The sequence below is a fragment of the Acinonyx jubatus genome, chromosome B3 (genome assembly GCF_027475565.1).
Source record: "Acinonyx jubatus isolate Ajub_Pintada_27869175 chromosome B3, VMU_Ajub_asm_v1.0, whole genome shotgun sequence".
Classification (NCBI taxonomy): Eukaryota; Metazoa; Chordata; class Mammalia; order Carnivora; family Felidae; genus Acinonyx; species Acinonyx jubatus.
The window spans coordinates 39,420,474-39,443,536 of NC_069386.1; the positions used below are offsets into that span (position 1 = coordinate 39,420,474).

General features: G+C 41.0%; 1 protein-coding gene across 4 annotated transcripts; it reads left to right on the top strand.

Moving 5' to 3' along the window:
* The first annotated feature begins 1,442 nt into the window (after positions 1-1,442).
* Positions 1,443-21,464, top strand: SPG21 (SPG21 abhydrolase domain containing, maspardin). 4 transcript variants are annotated; one of them, XM_027067525.2, is made up of 10 exons: positions 1,443-1,713; positions 3,844-4,098; positions 5,246-5,332; positions 8,046-8,207; positions 12,239-12,319; positions 13,596-13,741; positions 16,186-16,309; positions 17,111-17,218; positions 19,279-19,419; positions 20,751-21,464. In XM_027067525.2, the coding sequence occupies exons 3-10, from the start codon at positions 5,270-5,272 to the stop codon at positions 20,865-20,867; spliced, it is 942 nt and encodes a 313-aa protein (XP_026923326.1). In that variant the 5' UTR covers positions 1,443-1,713; positions 3,844-4,098; positions 5,246-5,269; the 3' UTR covers positions 20,868-21,464. The 4 variants fall into 4 exon arrangements, with proteins under 4 accessions (XP_026923326.1, XP_053079849.1, XP_026923325.1 ...); XM_053223874.1 differs by having other exon boundaries at positions 3,992-4,098; XM_027067524.2 differs by lacking the exon at positions 3,844-4,098 and having other exon boundaries at positions 1,444-1,713.
* The last annotated feature ends 1,599 nt before the right edge of the window (positions 21,465-23,063 follow it).

The following is a 23,063-nucleotide window of genomic DNA, read 5'->3' on the forward strand; positions in this document are numbered from 1 at the left end:
AGTTGAGTTAAAAATTATTATCAAACTAACAGAATAAGGACTTCTAATTAGGCATATCTATAGCTTAAATCTCATTAGGGCTACTACTAAAGTGAGGTCTGGGGGCGTGGGACATAAGGAAGCCGGAGTTAGGAATACATGTGGATAGATTTATTTATTCTCTCATTAACTCACTGAATATACATTTAGTACCTACTATGAGCCAAATCATGTACTAAGACACTGGTTGAATTACTCTGTTCCTTTTGCCCTAAATTAAAGTTCACAACACACCTGGGGAGACACAAATAATGTAATGAGTACCCATAGTGGTCTTTATGTGCAACCAGTGATTTGCCAGTTATTCCATTCATTAAACTATTCTGAAGTTTTGAAAAAAAGCCACAAGGTTAAAAATCTTCTGTAGAAACATGCCCTATACACTTATGTGGTACTTATAATAAATGACCACTTCCTGGTCATTACACTGACTGGAAATTCTGAAAGAAGTGATGGGGTGGGGAGCCGGAGGCTAACGAGTTACTGTGCTCCTGGGGAATGCATCTGGGATTTGTCAAAGTTCTAGACTAGGACCCAACACTCAAGAGCAGGAAAGCAGAGGTCATGACTAAGGATGCAATTTACTCAGATTCTCCCCTGACCTTAATCCCATAAACAGTTGCCTGGGTAAGGGCAAAAACCAAAGGCCTTTAAAATAGGGTATAAGCTTTCCCTAAAACAAGATTAGGGCAGGCACTTCCAACAGGACCTTGTTGCAGGATCACAAAAAGACTTCAAACAAGATTTACATGTTATCCATCCTTATCATACATTCTTTCAGCAAACTGCAAATGTTTTACTGAGTAATCTCCATTACATTTTGCTTAAGAAGAAAGTTTATAAATATATTAATATTCTCTATTCATTTAAAGGAAAGTGATGCAGGAGCTGGAGGCTTGGTTGGAGAATGACAGCACAAGTCTGCAAAGTGCTGTGAGGGGTGTTACAGTGGAGGACTATGGAGGGCGACTATGCTCGTGCCAAGAGGAAAAAATCTTGCCAAGCAAAGAGAGTATACAAAGCGCTGCTCACTAAAGCCTGTGACCCAAAGGGGGTCCCCTCAAAGCTTTACGTAGCGGAGAGAAAATGGTCCGCACCTGCTTCCTCCAGGAGGGCGCGAACTGAAGGCAGAGGGAGGTCCCAAGGGGCCAGGCGTCCCCTTCTGCCACTCGCACAATCTCTCCCTCGGTGCCCACATCAAATGGGTGACCTAGAGCTGACCCAAAGGGAACTCGAACCTCCTCCCCGCGCCCTCCACCACCTCCAGGGCGGACGCCGACTCCCAACCGGCAGGATGTACCGAGCCGGCCGGGAGTGTCTCACCTTGGTCTCCATCCCTCGCTGTCGTCATGGTGACCGCCGGAGCCACGCAACCCCGCCCCTTCCTCATGACGTGGCCCCGCCTCCTCCGAACCCGGAAGCGCGAGGCTCGCGCCCACTGCGCGAACCGTTCGGGAGGGGGGAGCGCGGCAGCTGAGGCTCGCCGGGCCGCGCGCCCCGCCCCTCGGAGGCCCGCCCTCCAGCTCGCCCCCACAGCCCGCTGTGCCTGCGGGTACTGAGCGCTCCGGCAGCAGGCGGTGACCCGGACCCAGCCGCCTCCCCGGCCCGCGCCCCTACTGGAGGGAAGAGCCGCTTTGGGGAGGAGGGAAAGGGACGTGGGGGAGGCCACGGCAGGTGAGGGGTGGGCGAGGCCCTGGAAGCGGGGTGTGGGTGTGTGATGTGTATAGGTTTGCAGGTGGGTGTGTATGTAATGTGTGCGGCTGCCTCTGTTGGTGTGACTTTGTTAGTGTGGCCCCTAGTGGGCCGGTCCATGTGATCATGCACGTGACCGCATGTCCCTCTGTGTATGTGTATCTGTCTGTCTGAGGTCAAGTTTGACTTCCTGAGGTGGTCGTTGTACTGTGACTCTGCCTTGTTGTGGCTTTCACAGGCGGGACTGGGAAAGGGTGGGGTCTGTGTTTGGATCATCTGGGGTTGGGGGTGCGGGTCTCTTGACCAGGGCATACTATTGTAATCTGGTCCCGGGGATACACTGCTGCAGCCCAGGAATATGTTTTTCAACTTTTAAGAACTCTGAGCAGAAGCTAGTTATTTTGAAGATCGCACCTCAGCCTGAAAGTGACAAATGTCTTTGTCATTGCTCAGTACCTGGTGTGAGACTTGTGAATGGGGGATGAGGAAAGTAACAGGACTAGAGTGCTTTGCTTTCCTTCTTCTGGCTTTCCTAGGGAGTTATAAATTCTGCATTTATGCTGCTGCTTTGTCTCCTTGTACACTGTTCCAGCTCCTGTTAGCAGCATGATTCAAGAGACCAAGGAGTAACTTAATAGCTGTGTGCAAATTTCCAAGAGCTTTTATACCAAGACAGTACAAGATGAGGTGTCACAGAAGAAATGTCAAGTTGGCAGCTTTTCCTCCCATGAGGTTTAGACAATAATGGAATAAGTTCCTGAAGAAGAGAGGGATAAATGTTCCCCTAAAGAAATCTGGAGGAAGAAAGGATAGCTGTGTACTGGTGTGGTGAGCTGTTGAGATTTGCATTAAAAAAGCCAACTGCATTGCCTAGAGACTCTCAGGTCCTAATATTTAGTTACTGCTGGCATTAATAATCACAGACTGTCCATATGTGGATCAACTACAGATTGAGATAAAGGATCCAAAAACCTGTGACTAGTTAATCTGGTTATGTGACTTAAACATTTTAAAAGATGATTTCATTGACTGTAAACTGGCAGGTTCTGTTGAATCCCTGAGGGGTAAGTGCATGTAATTCCTGATGCACACTCACAATTGGCAATTTTATTGTCTAGCACCACAGGGCCAGAGAGGACTGACTGTCCAAAGTACTCCCTGAGGAGGGATTTCTTTAGGCAAGATTAAGGCTGATCTCTGTAGCCCTTTTCCCACCAGCATGAACAGGTGCTTTTGTTTTTGCGAAGAATTGAATTGTGAGAGATCAGATCAGTGTTGAGCTCCTGGTCGACATTCTTTCTTATTTAATACTGACCAGTTTGGTCACAATCTCAGTTAACCTTTTTTTGCCATATACAGAATGTTCCTCTCGTGACTTGGAAAAGTATACCCCTTTAGTGAATGAAAGAGAGCTCGCAGAACAGACTTCCTTTTCATACCACTCACAGCTGCTTTCTCTTTGCAGCAGTGAGTTTTTTTTTTTTTTTTTTTTTTTTTTTTTTAACTTAGATGTCAGTTGGTCAGATGCAACATTTGGTATCTATCTTACCTTTCATGTATTGCCAAACTAACACAAGTGTTAAAATCACTTGCCTCTACAAAAATTTGGTCACAGTTGGGTGGAATCTCTCCATCCAGTGAGATTTGTTATAAAATGTTATACTGAGGTGGTTGTGAATAATGCTGAGGACTGTGGTAAGACACATCTTTCTACTTGTTGCTCTGGGAAGAAGTGGATGTCAGTGAATGTGTGTGCCTGTGTATGATCTGTATGTCTATGATAGTTTGGTTTGTACCTTGCAGCTGATTCCAAAACTGAATTCATTTATCCCAAGTCTGGCAAATCTAGAAGCTACCTTTCTGGCTTTAAGTAGCTTAGATGTTTTATAAACCTACTGAGTAGATTCCAGTGGCTTAGATTTTTTTTTTAACATGTTAATATTCGTTAAGAGAAAATGGATATGTATGCAAAGAACAATTTTCTTTATTCCAGGATGAATTATAACTACATCTGTGCACACTGATTTCAGCATAAGACTGGCTAATGATATTCTTGGTACTTTTGAGAACAGCTTATGATTTTAACAAACTTTTCTAAAATTACCATCCTAGCCTTGAGGGAACAGACCATTATTGCAATGTCAAGGTTGTAAATCAAGTTTAATAATGGATGCCTACGTCTCCCATCTCCTTGGGGTTTAGTAACCCCCCCAAGATTAGAGGTAACTGTTATGATTGCTAAGTTCCCTGAACTCCTGAGTTGGCAGATGTGGAGGGCCAAAAAGGAGTCCCCAGCTCCTGGCCAGTCCAGAGAACTGCACCCGCTGACCAACCACTCAAAATAACAATTCAGAGTCAGCCCAGGAGGTAAGTGTTATGGTCTTGAACACATCCTAGCCTTGTTAGGAAGTCCAGACTTGCTCTGGGGGTAGAGGACAGGATACACAGCAAGTATTTGAATCCTTCCACACCAGGGGGTGGAAGTTCCTCGTTTGGCAATAAGAATCTGCAACAGGGAGCTATAATTTCAAGTTCCTGTTACGACAATACAGATGCCTGAGCAAGGAGGGGCAGCCTTTCCCTTGAAGATGCCCAGCCATTCCAAAGCTGTTAGATCCCTGGGTCAGAAGAGACTCTAGGATTGCCTGATCCAGTCTCCTTAGGACATAGTCATCCATTTAGTCAACAGATAATGCCTGTTCTGTGCCAAGCACTGTTCTAGGCTTTGAAAATACAGTGGTGAAACAGTCATAGATGGGAAAGCAAGCTCAAAGAAGGTCAGTGACTCTTCCAAGGTCACGCAGCTATAAAAGCTAGAAATCACTAATCTCACCACAAGAGACTGCGTATTTCTTCTAAAGACCCATGTTTTGTTGCTGGTTATAGTGCCTTCAAGCCTGTCCTGGTATTTGATCATAGATCTTTCAGAGGAGGGTATATCACATTTAATCACATCAAGAACTGCATTAAGAACTACATGTGAGGTTCTGAAACTATGTTCTGCTAGAGTTAGATTTATGGCATTTTGTGACTTGATCAGGACGCAGGCTTCTATTACCCCCTTTCTCTAGTGTGGACTGTTCCCTGAAACTCTATCAGACATCTTTGTTAAAATGGATTCTTAAGATACTGTCAACACATAGGTGATGGTACTGCAGTTTGGAATCATTTACCTAGGACAGGCATTCTGGTGTCAGAACACACTGTCCTACCTCTGGTCCTAGCTCTGCAATAGACAGGAGATCGCTGGTAAGTCATTCAAGTTTTCTAGACCAGGTTCTTCATCCGGAGGAACTAAGAAAGTAATTATCTTTCAGGGCCCCCTCCTGCTCTGTGACTATAGGACTTCACCAAATTGTTTTTTGTAGTTTAAGTATATACTGACAAGGTAAAATAGCCCATTTCTTTGGTTTTACCATTGAAAGTATTGTTTTTATAGCTAGACCAGACTCTACATTTGGTTCTGATGTAAACATGAATTCTTGACATGAAACATCACATGCTTTTATTTCAGGGTTAACCTCCATTTCAGCTAATCATGGGAGAGATTAAAGTCTCTCCTGATTATAACTGGTTTAGAAGTACAGTTCCCCTTAAAAAGGTATGTATGGTTTTACTACACCTCTTATTTGCAAAATCTTGTATTGTTTTTGTTTGTGACTTAGATGTTATGCCTTAACAGTGTTTGAGAGTAAAGGTTATTGCCAAATATCAGGAGTCTGGGTCGTAGCGCATAAAGTTCACCCCTTCTTTGTCAAGTGCAGTGAACTCTTGAGACGCATTCAAGAGTAAAAGTGGGTATAACTGTACTCATTATTTTATAATTGCTTTTGTGTATTCAAGCAAACAGGAATATGTGTACTCTGTAGATAGTGGAAAGCTTGCCGCAACAGCAACTATATAGTACGTGCAGTCAGATTCGATTATAAAGCCTTTTCCTGTTCCTCAGATTTAAGATTTTCAATGGGCCACATTATAGATCCTCTGTAATGGTAGCCATTTTCAGGAAATCTTATTTGCCTGAGATGTCATTCACAGTGAAGTTTGACTGTCGACTCTGAGTCCCTAATTAATCCCAAATGTTTGGGGATCATACTGGACAAAAGCTAGTTAAGTCACAGAGCAAAGTCTTTGCTGATCCCTTTGCAAAAGTATGAGATGAAAATCATCTATGTCTCTGTTATAATTATTTTGTCAGGGTAGACATCTGTGGAAGTGCCATGCAGGTTTGAATTAACAACAAAACTATTCTCCATATAGAAATTTGAGATACAGTTCTCCAAGTGTAAACAGAGTATCTGCTAGACAACTGGCACTGTTGTAGGAGGTCAGCAGATACCTTATTTCATTCTTAACAGTTTAACAAAGATGGTAGTGATGTGCTCCTCTTGCAGATAAGAAAACCAAGGTCCAGAGAGGTTAACATGTTAAAGGTCACTCAGCCTGGTAGAGTCTGCCCATTAAAATTAAATTAATCTGACTTCAGAGTCAGAAGTACTTGACTGCTTACCAAAGGGAGCTGCCCTTCCTTCTTGTTCCCTGGGAAACTCCTGCCCATACTAAATGATAATTGGGTCTTGCAGTCCCTCTACCTTGTCCCATCCCCTCAAATAATTCATGTGCGCTCATCTTGATAGCTCACTTTCTCAGCAAGCTGATCACCAGACCCCAAACAACCCACACTTCTCTAAATATTCTTAGAAGTAGTTATAGGAGGTAGTTTGGTTGATGTGATTTTCTCCAGTTGTGAGATGAGTTTGGTCCACAAGTCATGATAAGTTTGCTTGAAATTTCGTGGTGCTAGATTTTAAATTATCAGATAGATATTGCATCTTCTAAGGGATTTCTGACAAAATTGCCATTCAGAGAACTCTGAGAAAATTGAAGTGATAAACAACTTTTAAGTATTTATGGCTTATATTCAGAACATACTATGTCAATTATATCTCAGTAAAGGGGGGGAGAGAACATGCTATTTTTGTTACTTTTCTCCCAAATAGATTATTGAAATAACTTCCTGGAAAATTTCAGAGATCTAAACATTCTTACCTCATATTAGTTTTATTATTACAAGATTGGGATTTACTGTGTGCACTGTCAAAAGCCATTAAGAGATTTTTACCACAATCATAGCCTCCCAAAATAAAATAAGAGCAAAATTGTGTGTGGCAAGATGCCAAGGGCAGAAACATGAGTATGAGATATTACTGTCATCATCTGTGACCTGGGGAAGTCTCACAGGGAATTGTTAGGTTCCTCTGGACTGTGCCTTGCCCCGTTTGTCTGCTCCCAGTGATGCCAGTGATCCCAGTCAGTGTGTTACCATCCACAGTGACACCAGGGGCCCACAGCACTGCCAGCTAGGAGCTCTCAGAAAATAGAACCTGGAGGCCTTAAATTTTTTAATGTAAAAGTAGGATAAATAATTGATTTGCACTGGCAAAAGTTCAGGAAGTTCAGGTACTTTTCCAAATATCACGAAAAAGTCAGCCACAGAAAACAAAAAGTAAACTATCATGCAGTGAATAATACTAATATCTAACACTCACTGAAACTCTCCCTGCCAAACTCCACGCTGAGCCCTTGACTTGTCTCAGCTCATTTAATGCTCATCTTTTTTCCCTTTGGGTTAAGAACTACTAATTCAGGAAGGTTTCTGATGCCCTTCCTCCTCCCAACCCTCTTTTCTCAAGAAAACCAGTTTTTTCCTGTGCCCATTCCTTACACCTGACTGACTGGTTTGAAACATTCTTCCAGAACAGGGACACCTACACCTGCTGTGTCCTTCCTCTTTAGCAAAAGTCTCCCCCTCAAAGACGTGGTGTAGATCAGGTTCCAGAACCATCTCCTGAGTGGTACCATCTCTCCCTAGTTTGTCCCTAGAGCCTGGAGTCTTTCCTCCCCTCCGGACAGCACTGGAGAATGACTCTGCAAATTGCCTCCTACACACACACAAAGCCAGAAGTATGGGGAAGAAATGAGATGCCAATTACAGGGTTTACTGTTTAATGGTAAACAAAACAGGCTTTTATAATCATGGATGGGAAGGAAAATGAAAAACTGATTTTAAAAAAGCTTGATAGTCTTTGGAAGGATATAAGGCAATTTTGTACAGTATGTTAGCACATAGAAGAAGGAAAAAGAGACCAAAGCAGTTTATTTATTATACATGCTAGTCTGGTGTGATCCCCAGGGTACCTTGTAACAACCAAGGCGGTGGCATTAAAATTGTCACAGAAATTATAGTGTAAAGTAACAATATCAAACCAAATCCATAAGGTTTTCCATTTTTTTTCTTATAACTTTCCCTCCAGATTATCGTGGATGATGATGATAGTAAAATATGGTCGCTGTATGATGCAGGCCCCAGAAATATCAGGTGTCCTCTGATATTTCTTCCCCCTGTCAGCGGAACTGCAGATGTATTTTTCCGGCAGATTTTGGCTTTGACTGGATGGGGTTACCGGGTTATAGCTGTAAGTATTATTGATTCACTATTACAGTTCAAGTCCACATTTTTTGGGTTTGGTTGTGTTTTTTTGTTTGTTTGTTTGTTTTTTGTATGTGGGTACTTCTGTTCCTGATTAACTATCGTAATGGGCTTTTTTTTTTTTTTTTTTTTTTTTTAGTTGAGGTAAGATTGTTTTCCTTCTTTAAAATGTGAAATGAAGCCTTTGGAAGGAAGGCGGTGTAGTACACGGACATACAGAGATGCAGAGGGTACAAACTTCTATGGAAACCTCAGTGCCCAGCTTTTATGCACATTCTCTTAACTCTGAATGGTAGGAAGCATTGTCCTTGTTTATAGATGAGGAAATGGAGGTCCAGCCATTTTGGTGATCGTGGCAGGCCATGACCACTAGGTGGTGGAAGGAGAGCCAGTCTGAGTCTTCTGACTCCATTTCCACTCCTGGTTCATTACACCACTGCCTGCAAGGGAGCTGAATGTGCAATATTATACAGCAGAGGGGTCTGCTGACATTCAGCTGACTGAAAGCTTGCTTTAATGTAAGTCTTTGACTGTTGGGATGGGTCTTATTATAGCCCATACTCTCAGCATTTACTTAAGAAGTTTTTTGTTTCTAATTGTTATTTTATCACTGAGTTTGGTCTAAATCTAGTTTCCCATTGGTCATTCTTGAATCTCTTCTGGAAGAACAGTGTAGGTGAGGAAGGCACCATTGTTCGTGACGCCTCGACTGTTTAACAACGGAGGCTGGCCAGGGGCTCCTGGGTGGCTCATTCGGTTGAGTGTACAACTCTTGATTTCTGCTCAGGTTTGTGAGATCAAACCTGATCTCACAATCTGCCTCTCTCTCTCTCTCTCTCTCTCTCTCTCAATAATAAATAAATAAATGTTAAAAACAAAAAATAATGGAGGCTGGTCTCCTTACTTCTCAGGAAGGAGAGACTCTTGGGCTTTGGAGTTGGCACTTGTTTGCGGGAGCCGGAACAGTAACATGTAAAACAGGTCTCCCTGTGGGAATATTGCTGTTACTGTACATTTTATTTACTATCTGAAGGAGAGAAAATGTGGACCAGATCTCTTTTCTCGGAAGGTAACTTAAAGTTTTACTGGGTTTACCACCAACTGGGGCCACACGGAACAAATCCAGTTCTTCCTCCTGACAGCCCTTCTCGAGAAAACTAGTTATTGTCAGCTTGCTGCCTTCCCCCCAGGTCTTTTCTTTCAGGAGAAATTCTCCACATTCTTTGATCATTCTTCATGTGGCATGTTTTGAGTCTCTGCAACATAATCCTCCCTTGTTCTGGGTTTTCATAATTCCTCTTGGTTGACGGCATTTCAGGAAAGCGGGGTGGCAAGCACACTCATCCCAGCCCTCCACAGCCTAAGACACGACAGTACCTTTCCTGGTAGCCTCTGTTGATCAGCCAGGGAGGGGAAACTGAGCGGCCACAGACGTCTCTCCCACTTCAGAGCACTGTCTGAAGTTGACTGTGTGTTTTTTGCTCCAAGCTGGCAAGTCCAAATTGCTTTGCCTTTTGGCTGGATATTTCTTCTTGCCCTCAAGCTTCTTGATGTGGGATTTCATTATTTCATTAGCTAGATAATGAATCAAGAAAGGGCCAGGGGCACCTGGCTGGCTCAGCTGGTGTAGTGTGTAACCCTTGATCTCGGGGTTGTGGGTTTGAGCCCCATATTGGGTGCAGAGATTACTTAAAAATAAAACTTAAAAAAGAAAAGGCCAGTGATGTCTTCAAAGTTACTTTGTCCTTATGTGCCTAACCCCACGAAGTTTGTTTTATTTATGTAGTTATTAAAATGTATGTATTCATTTTTGACAGAGTGAGAAAGGGGCGGAGAGGGAGGGAGGGAGAGAGAGAGAATCCCAAGCAGTCTCCACACTGTCAGCAAGGAGCCCAATGAGGGGCTTGAACCCATGAACCGTGAGATCATGACCTGAGCCAAAACAGACACCTAACCAACTGAGCCACCCAGGTGCCCCTACCTCACAAGATTTTAAAACTTATTACATACTTATCTAGCAGTTGAAAGGTACCAGTCCTTTTGTCATTTACATTTTTATTGAGATAATTATAGGTTCACCTGTAGTTTTCAGAAATGATACAGAGATATCCTTTTTATACTTTGCCCAGTTTCTCTCAATAGTAACATTTTACAAAACTGTAGTCGGATATTGTAACCAGGGTATGATATTAATACAATCCACCAATCTTAGATTTCCAGTTTTACTTGTACTCAGTTTGTGTGTGTGTGTGTGTGTTAAGTTGTGTACAGTTTTATCCCCTATCTTGGGCATAGATATTTTTAAATTAAAGGCTTCATAAAAAAATATTTTTACAATATAGGTTTCTTTTCCTTTTTGTTTTGTTTTTAATGTTTGTTTATTTTTGAGAGAGAGAGCACAATTGGGGGGCGGGTAGAGAGAGAGGGAGACAGAGAATCCGAAGCAGGCTCCAGGCTCCAAGCTGTCAGCATAGAGCCTGACGCGGGGTTCGATCCCACAAACCGAGATAGCATGACCTGAGCCAAAGTCAGACACTTAACTGATTGAGCCACCCAGATACCCTATAATAGCTTTCTTTTCTATCATCCGACTCCAGTTCTCAGATTATCTGCTAGGGAGCAGCTGTTCTTCATCCTGTCAGAATAGTGGAATCTCATCCACAAATGAAATTTTTAATAGTAAAAGTAACATAATTACAACAAATCTAAAGTTATCCTATTATATACATGACAGTATCAATTCCAGCAACTTGTTAATGACAAAAGGAATCTAAGTTCTTAAAACAACTAGCCTGTCAGACAGGTTTTGCTTATTATTAAAGAGAGTGGAATTCTTTGGTGACAAGCTGGAGTCCTCTAGAAAGGAGGTACTGACTTGTATTTCTTTTCCTCCTCCTCCTCAGCTTTTATAGGCTACTTAAGGTCAAGCACCATACTTTTTTGGCCACAAATAAAGGTACAAGAAATCAGATATGATGCCTGAGTCAATTAAGAAAAGAGGAACAATTTTATTGAATACGCACATCAAGCAATGCTGCCAAAAAGAGAGGGAATTCTCCTTAGGATTTTATTTCGAGTTCTCCTGAGCCATACTTTTAGAATTAAATTGGATTAAAGGAAAAACAGTATTTTTTCACTTGAAAGGGTTCTGCTCCTATTCACCCTTGAACCTCAGAGTTTCTTAGCTATTTGGAAAGGAAACAGACATGAATTGAAATTATTATTCACATAATACCTCTTGTGTGCTATTCTTTTTTTAAATTGGTCTGTTAGGGGGCACCTGGGAGGCTCAGTCGGTTGAACAGCGGACCAGTTTAGGTCTTGATCTTGCGGTTCGTGGGTTCAAGCCTCACATTGGGCTTGCTGCTTTCAGTGCGGAGCCTGCTTCACTCTCTGTCCCCCACTCTCTCTGCCCTTGCCCTACTTACCCTCTCTTTCTCAAAAAATAAATAAAACATTGAAAAAATAATAATAATAAAATAAATTGGTCTAGGAGCACCTGGGTGGCTTAGTTGGTTAAGCGTTTGACTTCAGCTCAGGTCATGATCTCATGGTTCATGGGTGTGAGCCCTGCATTGGGCTCTGTGCTGTCAGCTCAGAGCCTGGAGCCTGCTTCAGATTGTGTGTCTCCCTCTCTCTCTGCCCATCCCCTGCTCATGCTGTGTGTGTGTGTGTGTGTGTGTGTTTCTCTCTCTCTCTCAAAAATAAAAGGAGCAGAGCTTGAGCAAATGAGAAATGCTATTATGGGAGTCCTAAATTTTGCATATATATATATTTTTTAATTTTTTAAATATTTATTTATTTTTGAGAGACAGAGTGCAAGTGTGGGAGGAGCAGAGAGGGAGACACAGAGTCCGAAGCAGGCTCCAGGCTCTGAGCTGTCAGCACAATGCCCGACATGGGGCTCAAATTCACCAGCTGTGAGATCTTGACCTGAGCCAAAGTTGGACGCTTGAATTGACTGAGCCACCCAGGCTCCCCTGTATTTATTATTAATTAATAATGTTATTATTTCAGTTGCAGTATCCAGTTTATTGGGACCATCTTGAATTCTGTGATGGATTTAGAAAACTTTTAGACCATTTACAACTGGATAAAGTGAGTACCCTAAAACTAAATATTGACATGTGATTTTAACGCAGCATTTACATGGTAAAGCCTGGTATTGTCTTTGTTTTGTTTTTAAATGATACTTCTTTTGAGATATAATTCACATACCATTCAATTTACCCTTTTCAAGTGTGTGAGTATGGTTTTTAATATATTCATATATAGGTACAATATATATTTATATGTAAACATAAATATATTTTATATATAAATAAATATAATATAGTCATAAATAGGGTCAATTTTAGGTCATTTTTTTCACCCCAAAAAGAAACCACATATTCATTATTAGTGACTCCTCACCTTTCTTCTCCTACCCCTGGCAACTTAATCTCCTTTCTGCCTGTGTAGATGTACCCATTCTAGGTATTTTATATAAATGGAATCATGCAGTATTCATCTTTTTTTTTTAATTTTCTTAGTGTTCATCTTTTCTAACTGACTTCTTTCATTTAGCATAATGTTTGCAAGGCCCGGCTATGTTGTAGCGTGTATCAGTACTCCACCTTTTTATTGTCAAATAATATCCCACTATATAGGTGTACCCCATTTTATTTATCCATTTGTCAGTTGATGCACGTTTGGATTGTTGCCATTGTTTGGCTATTAGAAGTTACACTGCTGTGAGGTGCCTGGGTGGCTCAGTCGGTTAAGCATCTGACTTCGACTCAGGTCATGATCTCACAGCTTGCGAGTTTAAGCCCTGCATCAGGGTCTGTGCTGACAGCTCAGAGCCTGGAGCCTGCTTCAGATTCTGTGTCTCCCTGTCTCTGCCCCTCCGCTGCACTCTGTCTCTCTCTCTCTCTCTCTCTCTCTCTCTCTCTCAAAAATAAAAAATAAAACATTTTTAAAAATTAAAAAAAAAAAAAAGAAATAACACTGCTGTGAACATTTGTGGACACACGAACGTGGACATGTGTTTTCAGTTCTTTTGAGTTTGTACCTAGGAGTAGAATTACCAAATCATAGTTTTCTTAAATATAAATTACTGAGTGGTTTCATTTTCTAGTGTAATCTGTAGATAATATTTTCTTACTTGTATTTGCATGCACAGATTGTTTTCTTGACAGGATGTATATATTGTACTTAAGTGCAGTGTTTCCTAAATGTTGAACTGCTATCGATATTTTCATCTAAGGATTATGATGACATTATGTATTCTGTGGTTGGTGAGAAGTAAAACTCCTTTTTTTTTTTTTTTTTGGTATTTATGTTCAGGATTGATTGTTGTTGTAGTATCCTTCTTGTGTTTGTTTGCAATTAGGTTCACCTGTTTGGGGCTTCTTTGGGAGGCTTTTTGGCCCAGAAATTTGCTGAATACACACACACATCTCCCAGAGTCCATTCCCTCATCCTCTGCAATTCTTTCAGTGACACCTCCATCTTCAACCAAACTTGGACTGCAAACAGGTAAGAACATGAACATTTGGCCAAAATTCTTAGGATTTTCATTCAGTGGAATTTTGAAAATGTTGGCTTGGCGGGGGGTGGGGGGTTGTTGCACTAAGCGGTGGGGGTGTGGGGGTGGAAAGGGCTTGTATCTACCTCTGTCTTCTGAAACTGCCCTGGCTTTTAAAACTAGAAACAATCACCTTTGCCAAAGAAAAGAATGGAATGAACTCTGAATTTAGCTATTTCTATTACTCTGAATTATGGGTTAGCTTTGTTTACTATACATTCATGTGATCCTAAGAGGTCCTCTTCAGTTGCATATGTAACTAATATGGTGTTCTGCTTGTTCCGCCTACTGTGTTGTTAAACAGTTCTGTATATTGACGACACAGTGTTTTTAGGCATTTTGGCTTCCCCCAATTTTTCATCATGTTCTGCAAATCATTGTACATGTTGCTTTTTTCCTTCCCTTTCTGGGTTATTTCCTTGAAATGTGTTTCCAAAAACAGAGAGAATACATTTCGTCTGCCAGCACGTCTTGCACATCATGACACTTTAGTGTTAGTCTGCTTTTGGAAAGATGGAAATGGTGGCCTGCTTCGTGGGGCCACCCATGGGGCGCTTGTTTCCTCTGAGTCATCCTTTCATTGAAGAGTCCACTTTAGGAGTGCCTGGGTGCCTCAGTCAGTTGAGTGTCCGACTCTTGGTTTTGACTCAGGTCATAATCTCACAGCTTGTGGGATTGAGCCCCGTGTCAGGCTCTGCTCTGACAGTGTGGAGCCTGCTTGGGATTCTCTTTCTCTTCCTATCCCCCTCCCCCTCCCCCCACTGGAAAAAGAAAAGTTATTGAAGATAACATTTTGTTTATTTATTTTTAATTTTTTTCAATGTTTATTCATTTTTTTAAGAGACAGAGACCTAGCATGAGCGGGGGAGGGGCAGAGAGAGAGAGAGAGGGAGGGAGACAGATACAGAATCCAAAGTAGGCTCCAGGCTCTGAGCTATCGGTAGAGAGCCTGACATGGAGCTCGAACCCACACACCTCAAGATCATGACCTGAGCTAAAGTCGAATGCTTAACCGACTGAGCCACCCAGGCACCCTGAAGATAACATTTTAAGTAATTTGATAAGTATCTAATAGTACCTTAAAGCTAATTTAATGTGATTTTTTTTCATTGCTAGCAAGGCTAGACTCTACCCTAAAAGACAAAGCTCCATGAGTAAACATACCTGTATGATCAGGTTGATTTTTCACAGAATTCTCTAGGTAAACATTGTGTTTGTTATTTTCACATTTCTTTAAAATTGTAGGTAGAGCATGCAACTCTTGATCTCTGGATCATGAGTTTGAGCACCACATTGGGCGTATAGCTTACTCAAAAACAAGTTGTACTCTGTTCTCTTTAAAAATGTTTTCTGGTGTTATCTCAGTAGTTTACTCAGCATTTGTGCAACAATTTCTTACATACATTAGCTACAAATAGTTCATGTCTGGACAGTGCACTAAAGCTCATTGATTATTTTTGATGATTTTTAATGTTGTTTTAACTGTCACAAGCCAAGACTGCCCCTACTTTGTTTGTGCCCCTGCATATGAGCTACATTTTATCAGATATCTGAGTGCTTACTTTGTGCCACACATTGAGGCTACAGGGGCAAGCAAAGCCAACAGGGCCTACCCCTCACAGAGGGTACCTCATCACCTTGAGAAAATAAGGAAACCCATGGGCGGGATGGAGAAAGTTAACTGAAAGAGGGCCCACTGGCCTTGTGAGGGAAGCTCAACTTCCAACAAGCCAGTCCATTGAGAACACGCATCAGAAGGTGGTCTGCACTTTTTATAAGTCATTTTCACCATAGGTTTAGAGAAAGTAGTGTTTACCGTATATAATGGCTCTCAATTCTTGTAATTAATGGAATAAATATCAACTAAAAATCACTTACAGAAATCCATAGATTGAATTGCCTTGAATTAGCCTAATTGAATCTACTAGGAGAAATCTTTGGCAGTATAACAGCTCCTTCATTTTGCTATTTTGAAATATCAATCAATCAAGGTGATATAAACCTGAAGGTTGGGATCTTAATTTTTCAGTTTTCTAAAGGAAATAGTTTAGCCATTGGAAATAAAGCCAAATAGTAAAAAAAGAAAAAAAATAGTAATAATAATAATAATAAATAATAAATTCTCAGTATTATCAAAATGTCCACCTTGGCAAAGAAACTTGAAATACCACTTATAATTATTCTAAATTCTCAAATAAAACTTTAATCATATTAAACCGTAACTCTTTGGGAGCTCAGGAAAATGTATATAAAAACAAGATGCTTTAAAGCTAGCTCTTTGGAAGAAGAGATAGGTCTTTTTATCTCTAGATCCCAAGAACATAGCTAATACAAAGCTTCAATATTGAATGAATATTTGCTACTTTTGTGTAACCTTGCAAATTTAAATTATCAGGTCCTTGTTTTACAGCTTTTGGCTGATGCCATCATTTATGCTCAAAAAAATAGTTCTTGGAAACTTTTCATCTGGCCCAGTGGACCCTTTGATGGCTGATGCTATTGATTTCATGGTGGACAGGGTAAGGATCATGGCGTTGGGGTGGGGACACCTTATACTAGAAATTTTTGTGTCTCCTTGCTTCCTGATGATATATCTGTCTCATTGAGTATGTATTAGAGATGTTTGCTAAACCGCCTTCCATATCAACTTTAACACACCCACACAGATTATTACTGTTGATAAGTAATTCAACAGAATCACTTGGGGGAAGCTTTTAAAAATACAGATTCCAGGGGCACCTGACTGGCTCAGTCAGTATAGCATGGGACTCTTGATCTGGGGATCATGAGTTCGAGCCCCATGTTGGGCATGGAGCCTACATTTAAAAAAAAACAAAACAAAAACAGATTCCAAGGCCTTTCCAGCCCATTGAACTGGGATCCCTGGGTGTGGGATCTGGGAACCTGTATTTTTACTCTGTTCCCCCTCTTTCTCCTTGAGGTGAATCTGAAGTAGCAGGTCTACAGACTTGGATTTAGGGACTACGGGGCTAGATGGTTTTTCTGAGGTCTCTTCCAGCTCCAAAATCTCTTAAAAATGTTTATCTGTCACTTATGAGTTATAGGAAGTGGCTTGCTGCCCATAGGTACCTGGTTGAAGAAGCAATTCATGTTGAGGGCTATGGATGCCAGGTTCCCACAGTAGAAAAATGCCACCACCTGGGAGGCCCATGGTCTCACAGATACATTATATTTCCTCCTTGGTGATCTTTCTGGACCCACCACACGTGATACCACCTTTATAAGCACAAATATTACACTTAATGGAAATGTGGGAAACAAAATTAATTCAAAACCTTTGCCTGTGTTTCTTCCTACAGCTGGAAAGTTTGGGTCAGAGTGAACTGGCTTCAAGACTGACCCTGAATTGTCAAAATTCTTATGTGGAACCTCATAAAATTCGGGACATCCCTGTAACCATTATGGATGTAAGCTTCCTTTTAAGTCAAATAGATGTTTTACCCTTTTAACTGTATATATCAAAATCCTCATAATTATTTTATAATTTTTCAGTGTACCTCTTCCAATGCTGCCTTGGATTTTTTTTACACCCTCCCCCCACCCACTTTTTCAGTTCTAAAACAATCAACGTATTGCTTACCCTATTTTTTTCCTGATAGGAATAACACCATTGAAGTAGGAATAAACATAAACAAACATGGTAGTCCTTACCCATTCTGATATATTTTTGCTACAGTCATCAACAGATATTGCACTTTAGCTATTACACATCTATGTAGCAAAGAAAAGTTGCCTCATGGAGTCAGAGAATCAAGAATTCCATAAAATCTAATTAGCACAAAAGCTTGCTTCTTATATGCTCGAGTTGTGGTAAAATATATGTTACAAATTTTACCATTTTAACCATTTTTAAGTGTACATTAAGTAAACTTAAGTGGCATTAAGTACATTTACAGTGTTGTGCAACCGTCACCATCATCCATTTCCAGAACTTTTCATCATCCCAAACTGAAGCTCTGTACCCATTAAACACTAGCTCGCCATTCCCCCCTCCTTCCAGACCCTGGTACCCAACATTATACTTTCTGTCTCTATGTATTTGACTATTCTATGTACCTCACGTAAGGTACATAGACTATAAGGAATCACATAATATTTGTACTTCTGTGTCTGGCTGAATTCACTTAGCAGAATGTTTTCAAAGTCTATTCATGTCGTGGCGTGTATTAAACGCTGAATAATACTCTCTTGTATGCAGGTACCACATTTGGTTTATCCAGCATCTGTTGATGGACATTTGGGTCATTCCACCTCTGGGCTATTGTGAATAATGCTGCTGTGAGCATTGGTGTACAAATATCTGTTTGAGTACCTACTTTCACATCTTGTGGGTATATACGGAGAAGTGGAATTGCTGAGCCATATGTAATTCTGTTTAACTTTTTGAGAAACCATGATACCATTTTCCACAGTGGTTGTACCATTTTACATTCCCACCAGCAATGCACAAGGGTTCGAATTGTTCCACATCCTCCCCAACACTCGTTATTTTCTGTTTTTTGATAATAGTGATTCTAATAGATGTGAAGTGGTATTTCATTGTGGTTTGGCTTATTTTTTTTTTAAATCATGTAACTATTTTGCCTCATAAACGGGTTTATTCCTGGATTCAAATAATGTTTTTTAAGAATTGATTTTTGTCCAGAAATTTACAAGCATGTAAATAATAACTTCTCATTCTTCACTGTAATCTCTACATTCCGACATTGACCATGACACAGAACAAGCTTTTCAGTACTGTTGGTAAAATATTTTGTCCTCACAGTGCGTTTGCTCTGTTTGCCCATCTTTCAAAGCTGAGCTCATGTACCCAAAGTTTGGGTCACTGGAAACTGTGTTTAAACTTTGGCAAGTTGGAAGTGCTGTGTGTGCGTGCGCGCGTGATTAAAAAAATTACTTTTTGAAAAAATATTACTTTCTGAAAACTTGCTTGAATGTGTGTGTAAACATAAGTTTATGTGGGCAGTAAATGATGTCTAGAATCATACACTCCGAACTGTTAACAGTAGTTCCCCCAGGAAAGGATCTGGACTTTTTCTTATACTCTTAAAAATTTTGTTTTTTGTTTTTGTTTTTGTTTTTGTTTTTCACTAAGCCTATAGTATTTATGTAACTGTCTTTAAGTAGTAATAAAATTTACACGTTCTTTTGGGATTTTAGTGATCTTTTTGAATTAACTGGCATTTTCAATAATGATTGTTCACTATTAATATTCTTTTAATTCAGTTAACTCTGTTTGAGGGGAAAAAATTCATGGTAGACTTTTCTCCCAAAGAATGCAACAACAAATTCTGTAGCTTATGTTAGAAATCACCAGGGATCAGTAGGAGGAGGTGGCCCAGGCTCGCCAAGGTTCAGCAGCATCTCTTCACAAGAAAGAAATGCTTTGGGAAGCATTTTCCATGATGTGGAAAGAACATATTAAAATACCAGTAGGTTTCAGCCTTTGTTTTTTTTTTTTTTAAAGGTATTTGACCAGAGTGCACTTTCAACCGAAGCTAAAGAAGAAATGTACAAACTGTATCCTAATGCCCGGAGGGCTCACCTTAAAACAGGAGGCAATTTCCCATACCTGTGCAGAAGTGCAGAGGTGAATCTTTATGTACAGGTAAGTCCCAGCTTGGAAGCCAGGGCACTTTGAACCCACAGTGTATAGTTTGAAACACAAAGCTTGTTTTTTTTTTAATGGTGGAATAGGAGAACTACAGAATTCTCTGTAAGAATGAGGCACTTGCTTGATAAAAGTGGTTTACATTAATAATTTAAAGCAGAATTCAAGCAGGTGTGTTAGAGACAGGTGACTCTCTGCCTACCATCTCTTTTCTAAGAACAGCAGGCCTATATCCACATACCTAGAAGTAGCCATTTGGTATGATGTGACCTTGCCTCCTGGATACAATGAATTCAATCAGAACAGGATACCAGATTCATGAAGCAACTTTCCTGGTCCATTTTTAGTGCATTAAAATAATACACGCAAAAACTGACAAAAACTGCCACTTTGTCCTCTACCTTAAATGGATATTAAAATAGCAGTGAGGGGGTGTGTGGGTGGCTCAGTCGGCTAAACGTCCAACTCGGGCTCAGGTCATGATCTCACAGTTCATGGGTTCAAACCCTGCATAGGGCTCTGTGCCAACAGCTTGGAGCCTGGAGCCTGCTTCAGATTCTGTGTCTCCCTCTCTCTCTCTGCCCCTCCCCCACTTGTGTTCCCTCTCTCTTTCTCAAAAATAAATAAACATTAAAAAAAAATTTTTTTTTTAAGTTTAAATAGCAATGAGAAATTACTGCTTTGGCAGTTTGGCAAGAAGTATCAAGAACTTCAAAAAACAGTCATGTCCTTTGGTCCTGTCATCCACTTGTGGCAGTGGATCCTAAGTAGAGGACCCTAAATTCAGAAAAACTTGATGCCTGGAGCCCTTCGTGATGATCTTGCTCTGAACAGCAGAGGATGGGAAAGACCTGAGTCACAGAAGCAGGACAGGAGGGTAAACAACAACTTACGGAGTGGTGTGCCACCACTTAAGATGATGAAATTTATAGGAACTTGGGAGAGACCTGTTACATGTTAAATAAGGAACAAAGATCCCAAATTGTGGGTGTTATTTTTTAATGCTTATTTATTTTGAGAGAGGGGATCGGGAGGAGCAGAGAGAGAGGAAAAGAGAATCCCAAACGGGCTCTGCTCTGTCAGCACAGAACCTGACGCAGAGCTTGAACTTAAAAACTGCAAGATCATGACCCAGGCCCAAAATCAAGAATCAGATGCCTAAATGACTGAGCCACCCAGGCGTCCCTCAAATTGTGGTTTTTAAAAATACTTGTTTGACTTCTCTGTGTTTTCCAATTTGTCTCTTATTAGTACATATTGCTGTGTAATTTTAGAAGTATAAAATATGCCATAGTGACATTTAAAAGAACAATTCTGTGTTTCTACAGATACATTTGCTGCAATTCCATGGAACCAAATACGCGGCCATTGATCCGTCGATGGTCAGTGCCGAGGAACTTGAGGTGCAGAAAGGCAGCCTCAGCGTCAGTCAGGAGGAGCAATAGTTGTGGTGTTTGTTGTTAATGATGCGTGATCCAGAGAGTTCTTGTACAATCATGGCGTCAGTGCCCGCCCGGCGGCCTCTCCATTCGGCTGTCAGGTTCACCGGTTATCACTGTGTTTGGAAGTAGGACTGATTGTCATCTTTGTGACAGGCGGCAGCTCTTCTAAGCCAGTGTAACTGTTCCCTCTTCGGTTTTTTTAGCTTTTGAATTTGAGGAAGTACTTTTGAAGACTCCCATTTTAAGAATTGTGAAAATTTTGCTACCAAAAGTCGTCACCACTGTGTTCTTAAGCGAATATTAATTTCTGAAGTTTGGGATTTTGTGAGGGTTTGTTTCCTTTCTTTTCTTTCCTCCTTTCTTTCTTTTTATGTTATTTGCTGTAAATGCTGCACATCCAGATTGTGTATCAGAAGGACATCAGTTATTTTTATGAATTCTTGGTTATTGCCGTTATCAAGTGCCAAGCTGTCACCCTACTGTGTGCTCCCTGCAACATCAACTACTTCTACTTTCCAGTTATGCAGAATCATTTTCAGTTTTATCTGTTGTCTTTCTAGCCATTACAGTCATTTGGAATAAAAACTCACTTTCAGCGAATGGCTTTGGTGATTATTGTAGCTGCCCAACTGGGCTACATAGACATAGGACTTTCTGACAAGAAACCGTGGTGGTGTTGGCCAATTTGGTATGACATTACATAAGTTACTTAATCTCTCTAAGTTGCAGTTTGCTCATTGTAAAGTAACAGTAGGTCTCATTTATTGAGCTATTACTATGTGCCAGTTACTTTTCATACCTTCTTTCTTCCCCCTCAATGGGAATGTGTCTTAAATCTCTTAATTTTTTTTTTTTACATTTTTTTTAAGTAGGTTCCACGCCCAACTTGGAGCTTGAACTCATGACCCTGAGATTGAGAGTTGCATGCCGCACCTACTGAACCAGCCAACTGCCCCAAATCTCTTTCAAACTATATATTCCTTTTTTTTTTTTTTTCTTGCCATTAATTTGTTGAAGAAATAGGCTCATTTGCTCTATGGAATTCCCCACGATCTAGATTTGGCTGATTGCAGCCTCATGGTGTCCTTTAACTTGTTTCTGTGTCCCTGGTATTTCCCATAAGCTGGTACATACATCTAGAGGGTCAGTCAGGCTCAAATTCAGTCTTTTTGGCAGGAATGCTTCATAGGGCTGCATGCTTCCCATTATGTCACTCAGGAGGCACATAACATCTGGTGGTTTCTAAGTGGTTAACATGATGGTTTAGCTGCCCCTGCTTATCACGGCACAGATGTGTTGTTTCATTGGAGGATGCAAAACAGTGACGATAACTAATTTTTATCATTCCATTTATTAACTAGAATTCTCTGATTTAAAAACAAAAATCTTCCCCTCATCAATTATTTGGTTTCTCTGAGGTACAAGTGAGACAGAAAAATCATCATGAATGCTTCTTTCCCTTTAAGTTTTAAGAATATTGAGTTAGCCATCCTATTTCTGACTTAATCCCCACCACAACCCTGATTAAACTGATTTTTACAGGTGAGGTCATGGAGACTGGGAGGAGCCAAGAGACTTGCTCATCATCACACAGGAAAGGGCAGAGCTGGGATGTTAACTTGGATCTGACCATCACAAAACCAAGGATCTTTCCAAGTAGGCCAGTGTCTGCTCTGACTGTCTTGTGACTCGAGAACAGTCGTGAGTTATGGGAAGCACTTGGGAAGCCATGAAGGTAGGAGCTTAATGTTTTTAACTATTAGCATCTGAGACTCCTTCCCCACCAACAGGAACTCCTATGGGCAGAGCCAGGCCACACATGGCCAGTAGCCCCTTCCTCTCCTGGTACAGCAATGAACTGTGAGACTGCCCTCTGCTTTCTTTTCACATTCTCCCCGTGGGAGCCAATTTTCCCTAACAGCTTTAACTACTCCCTGGTTCTATGCCCTGAGGATTGTCATTTCCAGCCCCAACAGATTCTGAGCTGGCCTTGAATGCCTGTCCATCAGGCCAGCCTTCTACAGGCACACCAGACTCCACCTGTCAAAAGCCACACCCATGACCCCACTGCCCAAATCTAACCCTTCTCTCCTTAACCCACCGCCCCAACTCCCAGCATCACTGTTCCCCAGATGCCCCAGCTAGAAACAGCCATCTTGGATCCCACCCCATCCCCAAGTCTCAAGGTGAAGCAGATAC

What these genes read in the sequence shown, in the direction of transcription:
- SPG21 (XM_027067525.2), top strand. Translation starts at nt 5,270, where the DNA reads ATGGGAGAGATTAAAGTCTCTCCTGATTATAACTGGTTTAGAAGTACA. An exon ending in GTACAGTTCCCCTTAAAAAG is followed by an intron (nt 5,333 to 8,045) that starts GTATGTATGGTT and finishes CTTTCCCTCCAG; the next exon opens with ATTATCGTGGATGATGATGA. An exon ending in TTGATTTCATGGTGGACAGG is followed by an intron (nt 16,310 to 17,110) that starts GTAAGGATCATG and finishes TTCTTCCTACAG; the next exon opens with CTGGAAAGTTTGGGTCAGAG.